At 39.4% G+C, this 23,300-nt stretch overlaps 1 protein-coding gene across 1 annotated transcript; it reads right to left on the minus strand.

Moving 5' to 3' along the window:
- Nucleotides 1–552: 552 nt before the first annotated feature.
- On the minus strand, nt 553–23,106 carry LOC135136741 (uncharacterized). Its single transcript, XM_064066191.1, has 14 exons — nt 22,718–23,106; nt 21,808–21,909; nt 14,481–14,680; nt 14,218–14,435; nt 13,919–14,171; nt 13,635–13,858; nt 12,062–13,587; nt 11,846–12,013; nt 11,460–11,684; nt 11,155–11,407; nt 10,964–11,109; nt 5,066–5,217; nt 1,344–3,768; nt 553–1,297 (listed from the first exon to the last, which is right to left on the minus strand). The coding sequence occupies exons 2-14, from the start codon at nt 21,903–21,905 to the stop codon at nt 1,177–1,179; spliced, it is 6,009 nt and encodes a 2,002-aa protein (XP_063922261.1). The 5' UTR covers nt 21,906–21,909; nt 22,718–23,106; the 3' UTR covers nt 553–1,176.
- Nucleotides 23,107–23,300: the final 194 nt, after the last annotated feature.

A 23,300-nucleotide genomic window follows, 5' to 3' on the forward strand; every position in this document is an offset into this window, starting at 1 on the left:
TCCAGCAATTGCAGAGATTCTAAAGATTCTAGAAATTCTATAGATTTTAGAGATTCTACAGGTTCGAAAAATTCGAAGGATTCTAGAGATTCTAGAGGTTCTGGAGAAACCAATGATTGTGGGTACTCTAAAAATTTCAAAGATCCAAAAGTTTTAGATTCTAGTAGTTCCAGCAATTGTAGAGATTTTGAAGATTCTAGGGATTCTAAAATATCCTAGAGACTCTAAAAATTCGAAATATTCTGAAAACTATTCTTAAGTTTACAGACTCTCTAAAGATTCTAGAGATTCCATTGGATCTAGATATACAGAGATTCCAGAAAAAAGTACAAGTTTTAAAGTCTAGCGATTCCAGCCATTCTAGAAATTCTACAGATTTTAGATATTTTAGAGGCTCTAGAGATTCTGGAGATACTAAACATTGTGAACGCTCTAAAAATGCCAAAAATTTTCGATTGTAGCGGTCAAGGCCAATCGCAGTTGACAGCAAAGCGTTCGGACGGGTCCACTTGTAAATTTAGGGGGTGTCATGTGTGATAAAAAAAAGGTGCGAAAGTTTCACTTGTTGTATATTTTTTATAAAATCACCAAATTCAACATACAATTCTAACAATTCACACAAACTCAACCTAAAATTATAACGCTACACATTGTCTTGACTTAATGTGGCAGACTGAGAGTCAACTGATAATTAAAATCATTTAAACTTGAACAATTGCTACTTTTAGTAGTAAACAGTACTTTTATAACACTTTCAATCCAATTTTTGTTAAATAATATCATCCTTTAATAAATAAATAAATATTATGATAGAAAATAACCACTAGAAAACTCTAAACAAACTAGGATTCCTATAATAAATAAAAAAAGCAAACAACATTTACATATTAATAATACATTATTTATCTACACTTTAGTCTATGTAAATAAATAAGACTGAAGAATACTTTGTTAGATTTGTCTTGAAACCTTAATTTAACAGAAGAAAAACTTGATATGAGTCTACTAACTAATGCAACAACTCTACATGAACAACGTTTCAGGTCTGACTTGTATACTAGTGATCACATGAGATTTAATTAAGATTTAAACCTATATAAGAATGCTGCCAAAAGCAACTCGTCGCTTCTGGTAGCATCCGCGTGTCGTACGTTACAAAAATAGAAGGAATCAAATTTAAACCGGTTCTGATGAAGTAGGGGAAGCAACGGAAGACGCAGGTCGAAAGTAAAACTGTTCGTTAACGGGAGAAACTGAGCCTCGGCTTAAAGTGGATGGTTGAATGGGGGAACTGTATCTGAAAAACACCCATTAAACACCATCCGCACCACCCAACAACTTACTTTCTGGATTTCGCAGCCGTCAACAACTCATCCAAAGTAGTATCTTCAGAATCCGAATAAATCGAAGTGGTGGGCCGACTCACTTTAGCGTTGTAGGTCTGATAGCGGGGCACGTTGACGTAGTCGTTCAAGAGCGACGAACTGCGAGTGTAGTTCTTGTAGTCCCTCTTGACCGGATCCTGCGACGAAAACGTCGATCGACGCGTCAGAGGGGTCTTGTAGCGGTCGTACTCAGACGGATTCTTAGAGTAAGTCGGGTCTTTGTAAAGATCCAAATCTTTGTAGTTTCGGGTCAAACTCGGCTTCCGAGGCCGCTTCTTCTCGTTGAACCTCGTGTAGAAGCTCTTCCTCCTGATCCGGTCGATGACCGACTCGTTCTCGTCGCCCACGTCGCACGAGAACCCGTTCGGCGACACCGGCGAGTGCAACTCCTGGGTGTGGTAGTCCGAGCACACCGACCACGAGTCGCCGCTGGCGTTCTCGTCGGGCGACAACAAAACCGAACTGTCGTCGGTAGTCATCGAGTTGCGGTTGTCGTCGGGGACTTGCTGACTCGGCTTACTCAAATCCAATTTTAATTCCGGGGGTTTAACAGGTTGCGGGACTTCGACGTCTAGATTCAAGCTACGTCTGAACGAATTCACCGGCAGTTTCGACGCTTTGCTCCCTTTAGTTTCTTTGTCGCTCACTACACTAGCACCACTTTGAAATTGTTTCATCTTATCGAGTAACAACGAACGAGGACGTTCCGGCTTCTTTTTCGCCTCGTCCTGACTAGAATTGACGCTATTTTCAGTACTTTTGTTTTGGATCACAGCTTCATCAGCACTCTTCTTTTTTTTCTTGACGACTTTGTCGCCCTTTTTGTCTTGTTCTTCGTACTTTTTGAACAGACTCAAGATTTTGGTGACGCTTTTCCTCGACGCTTGGAGAGGTTTGTTCGAGGTTAAGTTCGAAACGTCTTCGACGGAAACGGCTCGCTTGATTAAACCCGACTCGGTGCAGGGTGCCATGTTCCTGGGTAAGCTTTGCTCGCGCAAGCGCTTGATGGTACTTTCCACGCCCGACTTCTTCTCTTTGGACTTCGAATCATCCGAGTCTTTCACGGACGATGACGAAGAGCGAAACTTCTCTAATTTTTTTTCGATAGATTGCAACAGCTTGTTCTTGTGGCCTTTTTCTTCTTCGTTGATGGTTTTGTTGGTTTCGTTTTTGTCTTCTTTCGTTTTGTCGCGCTCTTTGGAACCTTGACGCGTAAAACCTTTGCGCAGTCGACTTATCTTTGATTCTTTCTCCGGAGATACTTTGATTGTTTTTTCTTTGTCGGTGTTTTCGGTTGGGTAGCTCTTCGGACGCACTAGTTTCGAGATTCGTGTTTTCTTCACGACCGGAGCATCTTCAGGTTTCTTGACCACGTTGACGTAATCGTGGATCACCTTCTTGCTTTCTTCCGCTTCTTTGTTGTCGGTTTGCGCCGTCACGTTGATGTAGTCGTGCAAGGTTTTGACGTTGTTTTCGATATTTTTGATGTTGTTTGAGACGTTGTTGAGCAAAGAATCAGTTGTTTCGCTGCTTGGTGTGAGTTTGGTCGGATCTTTTTTCTCTTCTTCGATCTTCTCGATGCTTTTTTCTCTCGACACGGATCTTTCTTTTTCTCTAGACATCGATCGTTCTCTTCGGGCGTTCAATCGCGTCTTTCTTTTGTCTCTGATTTCTTTGAGCACTTTTTGCGTTTCCATCTCCCGTTCTTTCTTTTCTTTGACTAGAGCGCTTTCTTCTTTCGGTGTGTCGAAGAAGTCGGGTCTTAGGAATCTCGAGATGCGCCTTGGCGACGAGGACGGTTTTTTGATTTCAGTCTTGCCGTTTGGTGTTAGGTATTTACTTAAAGTCGAGGAATCGGAGTACTTGGAGTAGGACGAGGGGCGCGACAGCGAGGAGAAGCTGTCGAAGCTGTCTTGTCCGTTGCGCGACACGCTCTCGGAGAGACTCGAGTCCGGACTCCTGTCTTTGAACGAGTAGTTTTTGGGTTCTCGTAGCGACACGGAGCGAGCAGCTTTGGGTCTCTTGTAGGCGTAGTCGGCGTCGTAGCCGAGACTCGTGGATCTCAGCTCGTCGCGTAGCTTGACGGGCAAGCCCGACTTGGACCCCTCGTTCTCGTACCGGCGAGGCAGCGTCGAGGAAATGCGATCGACTGACCTGCGAGCGAACTTGTGGTCGTCCCTCTCGTAGGGGCTCTCCCCCGAGGACAGAGTCCGATGCAGCTTTTGGACTTCCGACGGAGCCAGCTGCGACAGCAAGTGCTTTTGTATCCTCCTCGACAAGCCGGGCGTGAGATACGACAAAGCTAACGCGTCCTCGTCGGACAATTTAAACTTTTTTAGATCTAAATCTGCTAAATTAAGGTTTTCTTTCTTCGACTTTTTATCTGAAACGACGAATCGGAATCAAGGTCTCGCTCGCTCTGCCTGGTTAAGCGCTAATCACACATCACAACTACCTACCGTCGACAGTTAGTGACTTTGGCACAAAACGTCTGCGGCTGCTTGAAATAAAACACCAACAAAAAAATTAGTCGAAAAAAAGAAACTAAGAAAAATTGCGTTAGCGCATGCTCCGGATCGTGACTGTCCTGCGCGCGCACGTCGGCGGCGCCGAGCGCGGGGCGCGCCGGGCGACGCCGACCGAAAAAACTCAAGTGATAACTTATGACTAGTGATGTGTGGATGACTGGCGTTAAATCAATCGAAAGATGAAATGTGGTGAAGGATGAATTAGTGCATGCAGCCTACCGAGTCTGTGTTGCAGCAGGTAGCCAGGCAGTTAGTGGGTGCCCTTCTGTGTGGCTGGTCCGCAGGGCACATGCACCGTCACACGCACTCGCGCTGCAACCACAACACTGTCATGGCCATGCTTCCCATTGCCCTGGCATATCCTGATGTATCATCCTCGGGGTTCCGAATCTAACTACTGGTTATGCTACGTCTGATGCTGGTTGAGTTACAGTATTGTGCAAACACCGCCACCACGATGTCTTTGCGAATATTTTCAGTATTTTGCACTTGCTTTTTAATCCGGAATGTAAAACAACGCCACTCGCTTCCAAAATACTGAATATATTGACTACTGCTGCGTATTAATTTATTATTATTAATTAATTAATACCAATTCGTCTGTGTGTACGATGTGGTGATTTGTGCGCATCGAGTAAAATTGTTACTTCATGCCCGACTTTGGTAAAAAGCACGATTTGGTCATTTAGACAATTTTGGGTTAATTCGCGTTATTCGAGTTATTCATTCAAGAGTACGACTTGCCAACTTACCTTTTCGTTGCTTACGAATATATTCAAAGGGATAATTAAAAAAAAAAGTATTTATTTAAACTCGACTTTGTTAGTGATTGGCTGTCTTACACAATACTGCAAGGACGTATTAGTCATTTACGACATAGTGTGCTCAATACATCAAAATATGCCAAATATAACATAATAATAACTAAAAAAAAGTTATTTAAAAAAAATTAACAATACATATTAACGGATTACCAAAAACAAAAATCATAGTTTTAAAACAAAAAATACAAAAAATAGGAAGGGGAAAATGCAAAAATCTTTCTCCTACTCTACACGGGCACAAAAATGTTTGTCTCTACCACAGAGAACATTGAAAAATCCGTTTCACAACACAAAACTACTTAAAAACGGCCAGTTTAGAATATTTTACCTCTGGGACGCGGCGCCGTCGAATTCGTGTCCTTGAAAACGCTTTCGATGTCGGAGGCGAGGTCGCGGCTGACGCTGCGTCGCCACGGCGTCGACGAGGAGCTGTCGTTATTGGCGCGCTCGCGACTCAAGCTCCGCCCTAGCGACGAATGCCTGAAAAAAGCAAAATTAGTGGCTGACCTCGCTCCACCTACTGTAGTCGGAGAGCACATGTTTCATGCAGTTTGCAATTTTACCTGGTATTAAAAATCTGACTCTTTCAATCTGCCTGAAATTGAGTTTCTGGACTAATTTTGCGGTGCAGAATTCATTTCTGGTATCAGTTGTTGAATATTAATTCTATTTCAATTAAAATTCGTTTCAAAACTCATCTCAAACAATATTTTTGGAGTTTACGAATTTATCATTTCGAAATGGTTCAAGATATCGTGTTTCTGTTTGCACCATTCGATTCCTTGGAGTTTTCTGATAATGACAGATATTTTTTTGACCCAGATAAGTCAACCCTTGAGGTTTGAGACACCGATAAAGCAAACGATGTCATTTTTCTGTAGGTAGCAATTAAAAAATCAAAAAAAAAATCAGGAAGCTCCGTAGCCCAGTTGAGTCACCCTTATAAAAATTATAAATGGATTAATAAACCAAAAGTATAGTCATAATATTTTGTATTATTTAGATAGACAAAATTTTGAGATGATATCAATTTTTGGAATAAATTTTGATTAAATTGCAGAATTTTGAGTTTTTTCTCAAAATCTGGATGTCTACTGTGAAAAATTTGATTCGTTTTAATTTTCTGGAAAATTTTCACCATTTTTCCACAATTTACAATATGAATTACGAGTAATATCAGCAATTTTGCCTTTTTTTGAATATACGTAACAATTTTTTCACGACAATATACAGGGTGACTGGGGTATATTGTGCCAGATTTGTATTTAAAACGTTTAAAATGGTAATTTTTTGTCCGGTAACATCGATTTTACATTTAAGCTCCGCCCCTTGATCTGACAACGTATGAAAAATTCATCACAATTGAGATTCGGGCGGGTGGGTGGGGCTTATTTTTTGGATTCTTTTTCTTAACATATATAGTTTCCTTTTAACAACATTTAAAAACATGTTTCACATAATAGTTTCTTGTAGAGAAATAAGCATTTTGCAATAAACTCTGCCCTCGACTCACAACGAATAAAAACCTTAGCACGATTGAAATGCGGGTGGGTGGGCGGGGTTTGTATTTTGCCTTTGTTTTTCTTAATATATGCACGTACTTTTGTTTTCACGACAAAAAACTGAAAATATGTTTAAAAGGGTAAATTTGTAGAAAAATGTATGGGATAAAATTTACCATTTTAAACATGTTTTCAGTTTCTTGTTACGGAGGAAAAACAATATATATTAAGAAGAAGAAAAAATGAAAACATAAGCCCCAACCACCCACCCACCCTATCTCAATTGTGACGCTTTTTCTTTGTTCGTCCTTAGTCAAAGGGGGCGGAGCTTAATTGCAAAATTCGTATTTTTCTACAAGAATTACCATGTGAAACATGTAAGTAAACTATTAAATAAAAAAAGAAAAAAAAAACAAATATAAGCCCCACCCATCCGTCTGGATCTCAATCGTGATGAATTAATTTTTCATTTTGGCTTTTTTTCTTAATACACATAGTATTTTTTTAACAACCCGATACTCAAAAACATGTTTTTAATTTCTTGTAAAGAAATACGTATTTTGCAGTTAAGCTCCGCCCCCTTGCTTAACAGTGAATAAAAAAAAACATCACAATTGAGATAGGGCGGGTGGGCGGGCTTAAATTTGCTTTTTTGTTTTAATATATATGTAGACTTTTTTTCATAACATGAAACTTAAAACATGTTTAAAATGGAAAATTTGTATTAAGTAAAAAAAGAAAAATAATAAGCCCCACCCATCCGTCTCGATCTCAATCATGATGAATTTTCCATTCGTTGTCAGACTTGAGGGGCGTAGCGTAATTACAAAATCTACATTTCCTATTTTAAACACGTTTTAAGTTTCTTGTTGCGAAAAGAAGACTATGAAATATTAAGAAAAAAAGTCAAAATAGAAGCCCCGCCCACCCACCCTATCTTAATTGTAACGACTTTCTTTATTCATCGTGAGCCAAGAGGTTAAATTTGTAGAAAAGTGTATGGGATAAAATTTACCATTTTAAACATGTTTTCAGTTTCTTGTTACGGAGGAAAAACAATATATATTAAGAAGAAAAAATGCAAAACATAAGCCCCACCCACCCACCCTATCTCAATTGTGACGTTTTTGCTTTGTTCGTCCTTAGTCAAAGGGGGCGGAGCTTAATTGCAAAATTCGTATTTTTCTACAAGAATTACCATGTGAAACATGTAAGTAAAGTATTAAATAAAAAAAAGAAAAAAAACAAACATAAGCCCCCCCATCCATCTGGATCTCAATAGTGATGAATGAATTTTCCATTCTTGTCGGACTGAGGGGCGGGGCGTAATTACAGAATCCATATTTCCCCACCAAAATTTATCATTTTAAACGGGTTTTAAGTTTCTAAGAAATCATCACAATTGAGATGGGGTGGGTGGGCGGGGTTAATATTTCGGCATTTTTTCTTAATATACATAGTATTCTTTGAACCCGATACTCAAAAACATGTTTTTAACTTCTTGTAAAGAAATAAGTATTTTGCAGTTAAGCTCCGCCCCCTTGCTTAACAGTGAATAAAAAAAATCATCACAATTGAGATAGGGCGGGTGGGCGGGTTTAAATTTGCCTTTTTGTTTAAATATATATGTAGACTTTTTTTCATAACATGAAACTTAAAACATGTTTAAAATGGAAAATTTGTATTAAATAAAAAAAGAAAAATAATAAGCCCCACCCATCCGTCTCGATCTCAATGGTGATGAATTTTCCATTCGTTGTCAGACTGAGGGGCGGGGCGTAATTACAAAATCTATATTTCCTGTTTTAAACACGTTTTAAGTTTGTTGTTGCGAAAAGAAGACTACGAAATATTAAGAAAAAAAGTCAAAATAGAAGGCCCGCCCACCCACCCTATCTCAATTGTGACGATTTTCTTTATTCATCGTGAGCCAAGATGTTAAATTTGTAGAGAAGTTTATGGGATAAAATCCACCATTTTAAACATGTTTCCAGTTTGTTGTTATGGAGAAAAAACAATATATAAGAAGAAAAAACAAAAACAAAACATAAGCCCCACCCACCCACCCTATCTCAATTGTGACGCTTTTTCTTTGTTCGTCGTTAGTCAAAGGGGGCGGAGCTTAATTGCAAAATTCGTATTTTTCTACAAGAATTACCATGTGAAACATGTAAGTAAAGTATTAAATAAAAAAAAAGAAAAAAAAAACAAATATAAGCCCCACCCATCCGTCTGGATCTCAATCGTGATGAATGAATTTTTCATTCATTGTCGGACTGAGGGGCGGGGCGTAATTACAGAATCCATATTTCCCCACTAAAATTTTAATATTTTGGCTTTTTTTCTTAATATACGTAGCATTCTTTGAACCCGATACTCAACAACATGTTTTTAATTTCTTGTAAAGAAATAAGTATTTTGCAGTTAAGCTCCGCCCCCTTGCTTAACAGTGAATAAAAAAATCATCACAATTGAGATAGGGCGGGTGGGCAGGCTTAAATTTGCCTTTTTGTTTTAATATATATGTAGACTTTTTTTCATAACATAAAACTTAAAACATGTTTAAAAGGGAAAATTTGTATTAAGTAAAAAAAGAAAAATAATAAGCCCCACCCATCCGTCTCGATCTCAATCGTGATGAATTTTCCATTCGTTGTCAGACTGAGGGGCGGAGCGTAATTACAAAATCTATATTTCCTGTTTTAAACACGTTTTAAGTTTGTTGTTGGGAAAAGAAGACTACTAGCATTAAGAAAAAAAGTCAAAATATAAGGCCCGCCCACCCACCCACCCACCCTATCTCAATTGTGACGACTTTCTTTATTCATCGTGAGCCAAGAGGTTAGTTAAATTTATAGAGAAGTGTATGGGATAAAATTTACCATTTTAAACATGTTTTCAGTTTCTTGTTATGGAAACAAAACAAAATATGAGAAGATAAAACAAAAACAAAACATACGCCCCACCAACCCACCCTATCTCAATTGTGACGCTTTTTCTTTGTTCGTTGTTAGTCAAAGGGGGCGGAGCTTAATTGCAAAATCCGTTTTTTTCAGTAATGGTGTTGCTCGGAAAAAATTCTATGTATTAAGTAAAAAAAAATATATCAATCGTGATGAATTTTTCATTCATTGTCGGACTGAGAGGCGGAGCGTAATTACAGAATCCATATTTCCTCACAAAAATGTATCATTTTAAACGTGTTTTAACTTTCTAAGAATAAAAAAATCATCACAATTGAGATCTGGTGGGCGGGCGGGGTTAATATTTCGGCATTTTTTCTTAATATACATAGTATTCTTTGAACCCGATACTCAAAAACATGTTTTTAATTTCTTGTAAAGAAATAAGTATTTTGCAGTTAAGCTCCGCCCCCTTGCTTAACAGTGAATAAAAAAGATCATCACATTTGAGACAGGGCGGGTGGGCGGGCTTAAATTTGCCTTTTTGTTTTAAAAGATATGTAGACTTTTTTTCGTAACATGAAACTTAAAACATGTTTAAAATGGAAAATTTGTATTAAGTAAGAAAAGAAAAATAATAAGCCCCACCCATCCGTCTCGATCTCAATCCTGATGAATTTTCCATTCGTTGTCAGACTGAGGGGCGGAGCGTAATTACAAAATCTATATTTCCTGTTTTAAACACGTTTTAAGTTTCTTGTTGCGAAAAGAAGACTACGAAATATTAAAAAAAAGTCAAAACAGAAGACCCGCCCACCCACCCTATCTTTATTGTGACACTTTCTTTATTCATCGTGAGCCAAGAGGTTAAATTTGTAGAGAAGTGTATGGGATAAAATTTACCATTTTAAACATGTTTTCAGTTTCTTGTTATGGAGAAAAAAGCAATATATAAGAAGAAAAAACAAAAACAGAACATAAGCCCCGCCCACCCACCCCATCGCTATTGTGATGACTTTCTTTATGCATTCTTAGCCAAGAGGGTGGAGCTTAAAATCTGTATTTCTCTACAAGAAATTATGTAAAAGATGTTTTTGAGCATCGCGTTGTTCAAAGAATACATTCAACATTGAGTTTGGTGGAGATGATTAGACAAGGTTATTAGATTTTCGGGAGTCGTTCCTGATTTAATCGAACAGATAAATTGACTCATTCATTAATTTTTTGAGTCACCCTATATAAGAAATTTAAAAACTTCAATCGATTTTATCTCTCTTCAATTAAGATCCACCTTTCATTCGCACTAGATAAAATGAATCACTGAAATGGAGGTGGGGTGGGTGGGCGGGGTGACTTATATGTTTTTTGTAAAGTGAGAATGGGAACTTCTAGAACGTAGGCTGTTTTTATGTGCTCCCAGGTAGGTCAGGCAGACCGTTCATTATTTACTCATACATTCTATCGGAACTACCAGATAAAATTACAAAGTGCATCAAACATTGGACTACTAGTACTACTGAGAAAGAAAGAGATTGTGCAACGTTTCGAAACAATCACTTAATTACTGACAGAATCAGATTTTATGCATTTTTTTTAACTGACCACATGAAACAAAGTAAGTGCATATAATCCGACCCGTACCAATATCGAACTACTAGGGGTAAATGCAACAAACTACTGCCAACGTCGTGAAAAATCTCCAACCCATCCAACATGGAACTTACTTATAAGTTCTTGTTTCCCTGACATAAGTAACTTTATATTGAGAGCTTGTAGATTTCAAAACTGTTATTTACATCACTAAGTTATTCACCGACCTACCTGGACAACGGATTGGTCAGAGGGTCCAACCTATTGTGGAAATTCCAGAAATTCGTCCCGTGGTCAAAATGGCTCAATAAACGACTAGCCGGAAACCCGGGCCTACCACCATCCTCGACGTTCAGCTTTTGCGTCAAATCGCGCACCTGCAACTCACCCTTAACAAAAAAACTCACTCTCGACAAACTCACCCGGGACAACAAATTCGAGAACAAATGCTCCGCGGTCAAAATCTCGAACCCGTCGTCGTCGTCTTCCTCCCCAGAGCTGAGAGAGTCGGTGTGCTCCAGAAGCGACCTCTTCGGACGCGTACTCCTCAACCTGTGGAGGTGGAACGCGTCTTTCCTGGAGTCTTCCGTGTCGCTGTCTTTGCCGAAGGAACTGTGACGGTATAGGTTGGGGAAAGGCGATTCGTCTTCCGAATCCCGATCGCTGAGTAAAGAACTAAAAGAACGGATTCATAAACCACAAATGCACGAGTATGTTATTTCGTTACTTCAGTCTCCTAGCTTTGCCAAACTTATTCCTACTTCGACTCGTCATGGTGCTCGTTGTACTTGCGGTTTCGCTAGGCTCGACGCTGCCGGCTCTCGGAGTGACGTAACCACCCCCTTCCACGGCGATAGGGATGATGTACTCCCTCGGCGATTTTTTAATAGGTTCGCCAGAGGTGGTTTCAGTGTCGGAGTCTTGAGTGGATTGTCTCGACAGGCTGCCCGACCTGTAGTACAAACCGAGTTTGACTTAAGCAAATCTGACTTAAATTGAAGTGTAGTGTGTTCTACTTTACCTAGTGATCATATAAATGTGTTCACCTAAATCTAGGCATGCAGCAAAGAAAAAGATTCAGTTAAAAGTTGGATTAGACGGATTAGAAGTTACCTTTGGGACTGTGTTGACTTTTGCGTTTGGAAGGGTCTCGGCATTGGCGGTTTAGTGGGTGGGGACTGCAAACCTTCCCTCGTTGCGTCCGGTGGCTCGAAGGCGATCGGGATAATCCGCTCTTTGGGCGAGCCCTTTGACAGTTGTTCGGGTTCCAACGAAGACGCCCTAAACCGAAGCAACTTATCATCAAATTTATCTTTTAACCTAAGTTACCTGAAGTTGAGCATCTGCGGCGCCGCCACGGGCACTACGACCTCGCTCCGCTGCGTGGGCACCTTAGGCGCCGCCGCGACGTTGTGAGCCATCTCAGTCTTAAACTCCATAGTGGCCGGCTTGGGCACCGGGTAGTTCAGCTGTATCTCCGCCTTCGTGGTCTTCCTCCGCGGCAGCGTGGCCGACTTGAGCGTGATCTCCGCCGACGACGTCTTGTTCTCCTCCACGGGCTCGGGCGTCTCCTCCACCTTCTTGGCTTCCGGCTTGGCGTCGAACTGCGGCTTGACGAAGGGTTTGGGACCCAGCGGCTGCGTCGTCACTAACCCGATGTTCCCGGAGGCCGAGCGCCCGCTCACCCCGAACGGCACCGGCGGCTTGCGGACGCAGCACGGCCGCGATTTTGATTTTCGCGCTCCTTCTTTATCTAAGGCACTTGAGATTATGCTGACGGCGTTCCTCACGCGCTCCTGGCGCTCGTCGTCGACCACAGGCTCGTCGGGTTTAGGTTCGTCTTTCTCGGGCTGCTGGGGCTCGGGCTCCGGTTTTTGATCGATCAGGACTTTCTTGGAGGGGGCTGATTTGACTTTGGGCGGCGACGTGGAAGTGAGGCTGGCTTTTCGTTCGAATTCTTTCTTGAATCCTCCGACGCTCACACCCGGGATGACGATCTTCTTTGGTTTTTCGATGTTAATGGGTTTAGTTTCGGTGGGGGAGATCATGTTTTGGAACTTTTCGGCGGCTTCGAAGATGCGCGATTTTCTCCTTTCGACGGGCTTGGCGGGCGGGTCTTCCGATTTTTCGGTTTCGTTTTTCTTTTCTTCGGGTTTTTCTTCCTTTTTGATTTCTTCGGGGGGTGGTTCTGTTGGTTTTTCTTTCGGTTTTACTGTTTCGTTCTTGTCGACGAGGACTTTCTTCTTCACAGTCTTCTTTTTCGTTGCGATTTTGGTCTCAGGTTGTTTGTCTTGTGGTTGAGCAACTTCTTGGACGTTTTCTTTATCTACGTTGTTGGATACGTTCTCTTGACTAGGAATCTCGTTAATGCCTTCTAATACTTTATTGCTAACACTTGTAGATAGAGTCTTTTTTACTTTGTTGGGTTTCTTCGTTTCTGTTTTCTTCGCTTCTTCGATTATTTCTGTACAGGCAGCTCCTTGTAACGACGGATCGACAGCGGGTTCTTCGTTTGGTTCTACGTCCATCTCGCGTGATATCGTTTGAGTTAGACTCTTATCTAGCGGTATAGCTTCAGACATACTGGCATCTTCCAAAGAGACATTTTCTTGAATAGCACCATGAACGGTAATATCAGCTACCGTGTTTTCTTTAATAATTTTATCTTTTCTCTTGAGACCATCCTTAACACGATCCGTACTCACAGTACTTTCTAATTTACGCTTAGGAGTGGCTTTTTCTTCAGTCAGAAGCTCCTTAATTCTTCGTTCAGCCGGGTGTGAAAGTTCCATTAAACTACCTACAGACTGCGACCTTGTAGGAGGTGCAACTTCAGTCTTTATTTCTTCAGAAACCTTAAAAAATCAACTTAGTCGTCAAACAACAACAACAACAAACTTACATCTCCTGTAACTAATAGTTTATCACTTTCTAGTTGTGGTGGGGGCGGCGCCAAAGACAACAACAAATCTAGCCTAACGGGCGTCTGATTGGCTAATTCTTCTGAGATCTCCAGGCAACTGACGTCATAATTTTCGTTGACCCACCAATGCGTGCATATTTTTTCTATGTTGGCGCGCTTTTTGGGATTGACGGTCAACATATCTCGGATGAGAGGGGATGCAGCTGAAACGCAACCACGTACTCTTCAGTTTCGTTGCTCAGCAAATCGTACGATTTACTTACGACTGGGTTTAGCGGGTTCAAAGTAATCTCCTTGCGAAATTTGCTTAACTAAACGTTTAAAATTTCCGCCATCGAAGGGCATGGCACCGTAGACTAGAGTGTATAGGAGGACTCCGAGGGACCAGCAATCGACTTCCGGTCCGTGGTAGGGCGTTCCTTTGACAATTTCCGGCGAAGCGTACAACGGGGAACCACAAAAAGTGCTCAAAAGGCGTTGGTCGTCGAAAACGTTTGAGAGTCCGAAATCGGCGATCTAAAACGGACTATTATATTTTGGTTTTAGAAAAAAACGGGTCCACCTTGGCGTTATTATTTTCGTCCAAGAGGATGTTTTCTAGTTTCAGGTCCCGGTGGCAGATTTTGTGTTTGTGACAGTAGTAGCAAGCGGTGGCGATTTGTCTGAATATCCTCCGAGCTTCGTCCTCGCTTAAAATTTTTCTTTCCGATAAATAGTCGTATAGCTCGCCCCCGGCTGCGTATTCCATAACTAGCACCATTTTTTCCCTATTTTCGAACACTAAAGCAGCATTACAACGTCTCCAATATTTTTAAAACTAATTACCTTCATAAATGTGAATGATATTCGGGTGTTGCACCGAGGACATAATTTGGATTTCGCGTCTTATCCTAACCAAATCAGCCTCGGATTCTATTTTGGATTTTTTGATTGTTTTTATTGCCACTTCTTGGCCAGTCTCTTTGTTAATACCTAATTGCACTTTACCGAACGTGCCTTGACCCAGTTTCTTTATAATATCGAACCTTAAAAATACAATAAAAATTAAATAAACGCACGAATAAGGACCAACATATGGCGAAATTTTTCCACGAAAGGAAAATGCTCGCCCAGAAAATAACGCGCAATTTTTTTCGATTAAAAAAGAATGTTATGTTTTCGTGAAGAAAATTAAACATTGATGTTGAAATGTGTAACGTATCTGGTATTTATAAAAAAAAGTTGGCACATTGAACTTCGTAAGTTTGACGGGTAAAGTTTCGTTTTAATTTTTAGATTGCCGAAGAGTCAAGGTTGTCATTTGTTTAAGTTTTGCAAAAATAAACCGAACGAATTTTCGGTGCGGGTTAGAATCTAATCAGTTGAAAGTTTTATTTGTTCGATGTACATGACTGGGTGTTTTTTATCCGATAAAATCACACTTTTTGACTTGGCAACACCGCTTTATTAAAAAATCGACGATACATTTAGCTGTTGTAAGACCGTAACAGCTGTTAATAATAGTGTTAATATAATTTATTGCAGCAATAGTTTCCTATTAATAACTCTTGCAAAACGCGTTGTCACGCGATTACTGCAATCATCGGATGAATAACGCAAAATAAGAGAACCATCCACGACAAAAATAACAATCAAGTAAAAAGTGGAGCATTGTTGTACCACAAATCACTTTCCCACCCACACCGATGCACTTATTTTTACATTATGCTTAAGTTTCCTGGTAATACTTTTCAAGTGAATGAAAACATGGCTAAGGCATGTCAAAATCGCGGCCAAATAAAAAGAAAACAGCTTTGATGTTGCGCGATTTCCAACGGGACTCAAAATCCACTCTGAATAAATCCGCTTTTACAATTGTCCTTGCCAAGAAGAAATCGATGTCGGTGTACAAACTCGGTACAAGCGGTTCATTTTTTATTCTTAAACGGAAACAGTGTGACATTTATGGTTTAATGTGCAAGTGGTACCCGGGACATGGGAGCTCGGTTCCTTGCGATTTTTTTATGAGTTGAAACGAGCGAAGTGGGGCACGCAATTTTTAGTCGATTACACGAAAAACATCACGTTACTTGTAACTGGAGTAATTGAGGGCTCAAATCTCGGATCTACATTATTTAAAATTTTTATCAACGATAAAAACGCATGATGTCAAACAAAACACAGTTTGTTTATTATGAGTAAATTTAACTATTGTTGTATAGCGTGGAATTTTGTATGCTGTTCACATTAATTCTTTAGAAAATGTGCAAATTTGTTTGTTCTATGTCGCACGAAAATGGATAAAACATTTCAAGGTTGTTCACATAAGTGCTTTAAATGAATTTAAAACGCAGACGGGTTTTATGCATTTGTTTATTTGTATAAAATCGTTAATAGGACCACTATTCGTTCTTTAACGGTAGAGCAAATTTTAATGTTCCTAATACTATACCGAGTATCTGGAAAATGGCGTTACGCTGTTAACAATCAACTGGTGAGTCTGGGAAAATAGTATAAACATTCCTTTTTCACATTTTGGTGGAGTTATAATGATTTTAAAATTGGTTCCTTTTCTTTGAGGATATGTCATTTGCCAAAATCAGTTTTATCTTAGCAAGCACTAACCCCACCCACCCACCCTCTATTTTTCTTAGAGGAATCTCATTAGCCAAAATCAGTCTTATCTTAGTAGGTACTAGCCCTCTAAGAAAATAAAGGGCGGGTGGGCGGGGCTAGTACTTGCTAAGATAAAACTGATACTGCCAAATGGCATATCTTCGAAGAAAATAAAGGGTGGGTGGGCGGGGCCAATACTTTTTAACTATCGTGTTGTTGAAAGAAAACTCTATATCTTAAGAAAAAAAAAAGATTAAACAGGACCCACCCATCCCAATCTCAGTTATGAGAAATTTGCCATTTTGTACACTCCTTAAGTTTCTTGTTGTTAAAAGAAGACTACGTATATTGAGAAAAATGGGCAAAATATAAGCCCCACCCACCCACCCTAGTTCAATTGTGACAAATTTTTCATTGGTTGTTGGACCAAGGGGCGGAGTGTAACTGCAAAATCTCTAATTTCCCTACAAAAATGTCCCATTTTGAATATGTTTTACGCTTCTTGTTGTGAAAAGAAGACTAGGTATATTAAAAATAAACAGCAAAATGTAATTACTGTTGTAAGAAACTGAGAAATCGAAAAAATAATATATCTAAAAATTGATGAAAAATCCCAAAGTTGAAATGGCAAAAAATTGAGAAATCGAAAAATTGAAAAATGGAAACAGAAAAATGGCAAAATCGAAAGACGAAAAATCGAAAACGGAAGAATGGAAAAATTGAAACATTGAAAAATTAAAGGATTGAAACATCAAGAAATCGAAATACGCCAAGATCGAGATATTTATCCAGAAGTTGAAAATTCGGGAAGTCGAAAAATGGGGAAATCAAAGTTGTCCAAAATCGAAAAATTAAAAATTGATAAATTAAAAAATTTTAAATTAAAAAAATCGAAAAAATCTGAAATTTGAAACATCGAGAAATAGAAAAATTGGAGAATCGAATATCTCAAACGTCGAAAAACTTAAAAACCGAAAAATTGAAAAATCTAAAAATTAAAAATTTTAAAAATCGAAAGATCCAGAAATCGAAACATCAAAAAATTAAAAATTCAGAAAATTGAAAACTAAAAAAATCCTGTTGAAAGAAAACTATATATGAAAAAACCCGCCCCGATCTCAAATGTGATGAGTTCTTGATTTGTAATTAGAACGAGGGGCGGAGTTTAATAGCAAGTTTCATACTTCTCTAAAAACTTTTACCTTTTAAAAACATATTACACATGGTAATTTGTTGTAGAGAAATGAGGAATTTGCAACTAAGCTCCGCCCCTCGGCTCACAATGAATAAAAAATTCATCACAATTGAGAGTGGGTAATTTTTCATTTGTTGTTAAACCAAGGTGCGGGGCGTAACTGCAAAATCTCTATTTCCCTACAAAAATGTACCATTTTGAATGTTTTAAGCTATCCAAAAATTGATGAATTGAAAAATTCAAAAATCAGGAAATAGGTACATCAAAAATCGAAAAATTGGAAAATTTAAAATCGAAACATCTAAGCCAAGATAAGACTGCTTTTGCCTCTACCCTTGATTTTCTTAGAGGGTATGTCATGTGCCAAAATCAGTTTTATCATAGCAGGTATTAGCCCCGCCCACCCGCCCTCTCTTCTCTTACAGTTTATCTCATTTGCCAAAATCACTCTTATCTTGGCAGGTACTAGTCCTCGAGGAAAACAAAGGGTGGGTGGGCGGGGCCAATATTTGTCAAGATATGACTGATTTTGCCCCTACCCTTGATTTTCCTAGAGGGTATGTCATGTGCCAAAATCAGTTTTATTTTAGCAGGTATTAGCCCCGCCCACCCGCCCTCTCTTCGCTTACAGTTTATCTCATTTGCCAAAATCACTCTTATCTTGGCAGGTACTAGTCCTCGAGGAAAATAAAGGGTGGGTGGGCGGGGCCAATATTTGTTAAGATAAGACTGATTTTGCCTCTACCCTTTCTTTTCTTAGAGGGTATGTCATGTGCCAAAACCAGTTTTATCATAGCAGGTATTAGCCCCGCCCACCCGCCCTCTCTTCTCTTACAGTTTATCTCATTTGCCAAAATTAGTCTTATCTTGGCAGATACTAGTCCTCGAGGAAAACAAAGGGTGGGTGGGCGGGGCCAATATTTGCCAAGACAAGACTGATTTTGCCTCTAATCTTGATTTTCTTAGAGGGTATGTCATGTGCCAAAATCAGTTTTATCATAGTAGGTATTAGCCCCGCCCACCCACCTTCTCTTCTCTTACAGTTTATCACATTTGCTAAAATCACTCTTATCTTGGCAGGTATTTGCCCTCGAAGAAAATAAAGGATGGGTGGGTGGGGCCAATATTTGCCAAGACAAGACTGATTTTGCCTATAACCTTGATTTTCTTAGAGGGTATGTCATGTGCCAAAATCAGTTTTATTTTAGCAGGTATTAGCCCCGCCCACCCGCCCTCTCTTCTCTTACAGTTTATCTCATTTGCCAAAATCACTCTTATCTTGGCAGGTACTAGTCCTTGAGGAAAATAACGGGTGGGTGGGCGGGGCCAATATTTGTCAAGATAAGACTGATTTTGCCTCTACCCTTTCTTTTCTTAGAGGGTATGTCATGTGCCAAAACCAGTTTTATCATAGCAGGTATTAGCCCCGCCCACCCGCCCTCTCTTCTCTTAGAGGTTCTCATTTGCCAAAATCACTCTTATCTTGGCAGGTACTAGTCCTCGAGGAAAACAAAGGGTGGGTGGGCGGGGCCAATATTTGCCAAGATAAGACTGATTTTCCCTCTAACCTTGATTTTTTTAGAGGGTATGTGATTTGCCAAAATCAGTTTTATCATAGTAGGTATTAGCCCCGCCCACCCGCCCTCTCTTCTCTTACAGTTTATCTCATTTGCTAAAATCACTCTTATCTTGGCAGGTATTTGCCCTCGAAGAAAATAAAGGGTGGGTGGGTGGGGCCAATATTTGCCAAGACAAGACTGATTTTGCCTCTAACCTTGATTTTCTTAGAGGGTATGTCATGTGCCAAAATCAGTTTTATCTTAGCAGGTATTAGCCCCGCCCACCCGCCCTCTCTTCTCTTACAGTTTATCTCATTTGCCAAAATCACTTTATCTTGGCAGGTACTAGTCCTCGAGGAAAATAAAGGGTAGGTGGGCGGAGCCAATATTTGCCAAGCTAAGGGCCGGTTTATCAATGCTCAGTTAAAAGTGTCTGTTGAGTAACTGTCAGATAAGGGTAACTAGCAGTTAACGGAGGTAAAGTGTTTATCAATGCACGATGTTTGTTCCAGTTTCGTAGCTCGAAGTTTAGCTGTTACTCTCTTAAGTTGGTAATGCTCACCCCACTGGGAATGAGTTGTGATTGGTCAGTTCAAAACTCCCCGACCTTGAAAGTTCCATCAGATTCGATCCGCATTCGGTATTCAACGATTGTATATCGCGTTTCACGTGATCAATCATGAAAAGCAAAATTTAGCGTTAGAAAAAAAGTATTGGAAATTAAAAATGAAACAAGTAGGTACACCTATAAATAAATACAGAGAGATCGAAAAAGAAATTAGTCAAAGTTGGCCATACACGAAAAGGCGGTTGTCTTAGTTTAAAATATTTTTTTATTAATCGTCACGTTGACAAAAGTAATTTGCACTGTTATCAAACGAAATTAAAGCTTTTTTGTTATTAGAATCTTTAGAAATGGGATAAATTTTAGACAAAATTGGAAAACGGTGACTTTAATTCATTCTTATGTGTTTTAAAAAAAAGTAGGCGTCATAATTCTAATTTTAAACTGTCAGTTTGACATTGAATAAAAAAAATTAAATTACCCTACCACCGTGATTACGACAAACGGCTTGTCGTGCATGGCCCACTTCGATTAATTTCTTTTTCGATCTCGCGGTATTATTAGATAAGTTTTTAATTTTTGGTACCTACATTAGAGCTGGAAAATAATCAGCTAATAATAAGTGTTTTTATCATCTTTTCTCTGTCAATTTGTTGCACAACATAAGTCCTCATCAAAATATTGTTAAATTCATAACAGATTTATTTGGATTTGTTAGGTTATGTTGCCACTAACTGGTGGATAACGCTTTAACTGACCCTTGATTTTCTTAGAGGGTATGTCATGTGCCAAAATCAGTTTTATCATAGTAGGTATTAGCCCCGCCCACCCACCCGCTCTTCTCTTACAGTTTATCTCATTTGCTAAAATCACTCTTATCTTGGCAGGTATTTGCCCTCGAAGAAAATAAAGGGTGGGTGGGTCGGTGGGGCCAATATTTGCCAAGATAAGACTGATTTTGCCTCTACCCTTGATTTTCTTTGAGGGTATGTCATTTGCCAAAATCAGTCTTATCTTCGCAGCTACTATCTCCGCCCACCCACCCTTTCTTTTCTTAGAGGGTATGTCATTGCCAAAATCAGTTCTATCTTGGCAATGATGACTAAATTTTACAAAAAATGAGCAAAATTTGGAAACTTTGTGCTTACTTATATGCACAAGGCGGGAATTTTGAACATCTTCTCTAGTGTTTAGTTGGTTTTGCTTTGATGGATTTTTCATTTGTTGGGTTTGTTTTTGTTTATAATTTATAAATGTCTTATTATTATTTTTTTGGTTAATTTATTAATGAAAAATAGCAGCTTGTTTTATTAATAATAACGATTAATGACTACTAGTTGTTATGATTGTCTTAAAAAAAATTAGCCGGAGTTATTCACGCTATAAGTGCGTGCAGTGTTGCCAATTTTATAAAATTACGATTATTTCGTAATCTATACGATAAGAATTTTTTTATAATTTTTTTCAGACACAGGTATATAGATTTTTCAACAACACCTCATACAAATGATTTTGTTATCGTAACATTTTAAAACATTATTACAAATGCGACTTTTGCGTAGGCTATTTTAATAAATTTTTGGATGATGTCATCAAGATGTTGGTGGGGATGCATACATTAATTTTGATGCGTAAATGTAACATTAATCATTTGTTCGCAGAATTTGGAACTGTACAAAGTTTTCTGAGAATGTCGCTTGTTGAATTAAATTTTGAGATGGCGTCATCAACTTTTTGGGGGATGAACAAATTTGATTTAACGTTCTGTGGTTCTAAAATTATTCAGAAAGTTTGATATATTATTTGGCACTTTGACTTAAGTTTAAATTTTAAGTTAGGTGTAAGTTTTTCGGTATAAAAGTTCCATTCAAGAAATAGAATTTTGTTGGATGCAAACTCTGATTGACCTTTATCGAGTTACCGGGTGGCTGGGATGGGTGTTTTTGGCGCGGCTTTTCCGCTCGACGGGCCGGCGTTTTCATGGGATGTCGAGCATGCTTTTTTCTTGGGATTTTAAAAGGGGATATTAAAGTCAGCGGCCAACTTTAATACTGCAAAATATAGAAAGTGGCAATGTTTATTAACTGCTATTAAAAATTGGAGGTTGGCCAATAGCGATTTCCGTGCCAAATCGCCAAAAACATCGTAATTTCTGTCAATCAGGAGTACAACGGCGATTGTCGGTTTCGCGGAATGCGATTAGAGAGCAAGACGGCGTGAAATCGCTCCATTACTCACCTTTGCTTCAGCTTCTTTTTATGATTGTGCTGTTTGACTCCGGCGGCATTTTCTATGCCGCTCATTATATTATTTATGCTCGGGTCCCCGACCACCATTTTGCTGTAATAGAAATCAATCGAAGATGAAAAATTGAAAGGCGAAACAGGTTTCAGGACGTGGCAGAGAAGGATAAGAGCGCACAACTCAAGACGGGACATCTATTTTGAGAGCATCGGATGGTAGGTTTGAATAGTTTACTCGGTTATTTTTATTCAACAAATTTAACTTATCCTTGTCTACCTTTAACTAAATAACTCGAGGTGCACTGACGTGAAGCAACTCCTCGCTTTCCGATAACGCTCATTTATTTATTGGTAATACTACGATTTTACAACGCGCTTAATTCGCCTATATAAATAGTAACTCTGCTTGTACGTAGCCGGCGGCCATAAATTTCCGCCGGGAAATTACTTTCGTTTTCCCGAATTATCCATACGTACTTACTTAAGTTGAGTAGTTTGCGACAATCGCGATTGGCCAGCGGACTCTGGCGGAAAAGCGACCCTCGGTGGCGGCCGATTTTTCCGACGAACAATTCGTTATCTCATTGCCGAAGAAAAGTCAAAAAACCCACATGAGCCCACGTGTTGTTGCCGCGAATGTACCCATGTGGGCGTGCTCTGGACGTACACTCATAGCAGATGGAATTTCGAATTAAAATAAATTCATTAAAAAAGCGCACAAATGACTCACGACAGTCCATTTGCATAAATGCACTGTGAAAATCTCGGCCCGAGTTAAAAGGCACAATGAACAACAAAATGTCCCCTAACCTAAATATAGACTTTTGACATAATAAGTGTCAACAGACGCAATTTACACAGGAATGAGGGTACAATTAAGGAGTGCGATGTGCAATCGTCCTTACCCGCCTTATTTTCGTGAAACACCCAGTAGACGAGAATTTCAGAGATCAGTCGCCGCACTCTCTAACACAACTACAATATTACAAAAATCACTTTTTCACACTTCCGGCTACTTTTCTTTATTTCTTAAGTGGCATTCACATTATTATTATCACTGGAAAGTAAGTTTTAACAACATTTTAAATAGCCCGAAGTGTCTAGAAGCCGCCATGTTTCTTCTGTTTAAAAATAGTAGGCGACATTGGAATGTACTTTTTTGAATTTAGGCGGGAATTCCGACCAACTTTTCTTTTTCGAAAAGAGCACAACAATGAACAGACAAACGAAAATAACACCGTGTTATCGCGACATTGTTGATAACGACGCGTAATGTTTATATTTATACTGCGGTGATACGATTGTTAACAAAATATCTCGAGTTTCGAGATAATGACATAATCGGGAGAAGGAATCGCTTTATAAGTGTGAACTTTGCTCATTTCGCGTAAAATGAGTCACTTTTTCTTCGGACGAGACGGTTTCCTCATAATTTCGATTTTTGCGCCGCCCCAGGGGCGGCTCGTCGGGGCCGGCGGAAAGGGTCAA

The sequence above is a fragment of the Zophobas morio genome, unplaced genomic scaffold (assembly GCF_036711695.1).
Source record: "Zophobas morio isolate AGI-343-1 ecotype UQ-CSIRO unplaced genomic scaffold, CSIRO_AGI_Zmor_V1 ptg000026l, whole genome shotgun sequence".
NCBI classification, from domain to species: domain Eukaryota; kingdom Metazoa; phylum Arthropoda; class Insecta; order Coleoptera; family Tenebrionidae; genus Zophobas; species Zophobas morio.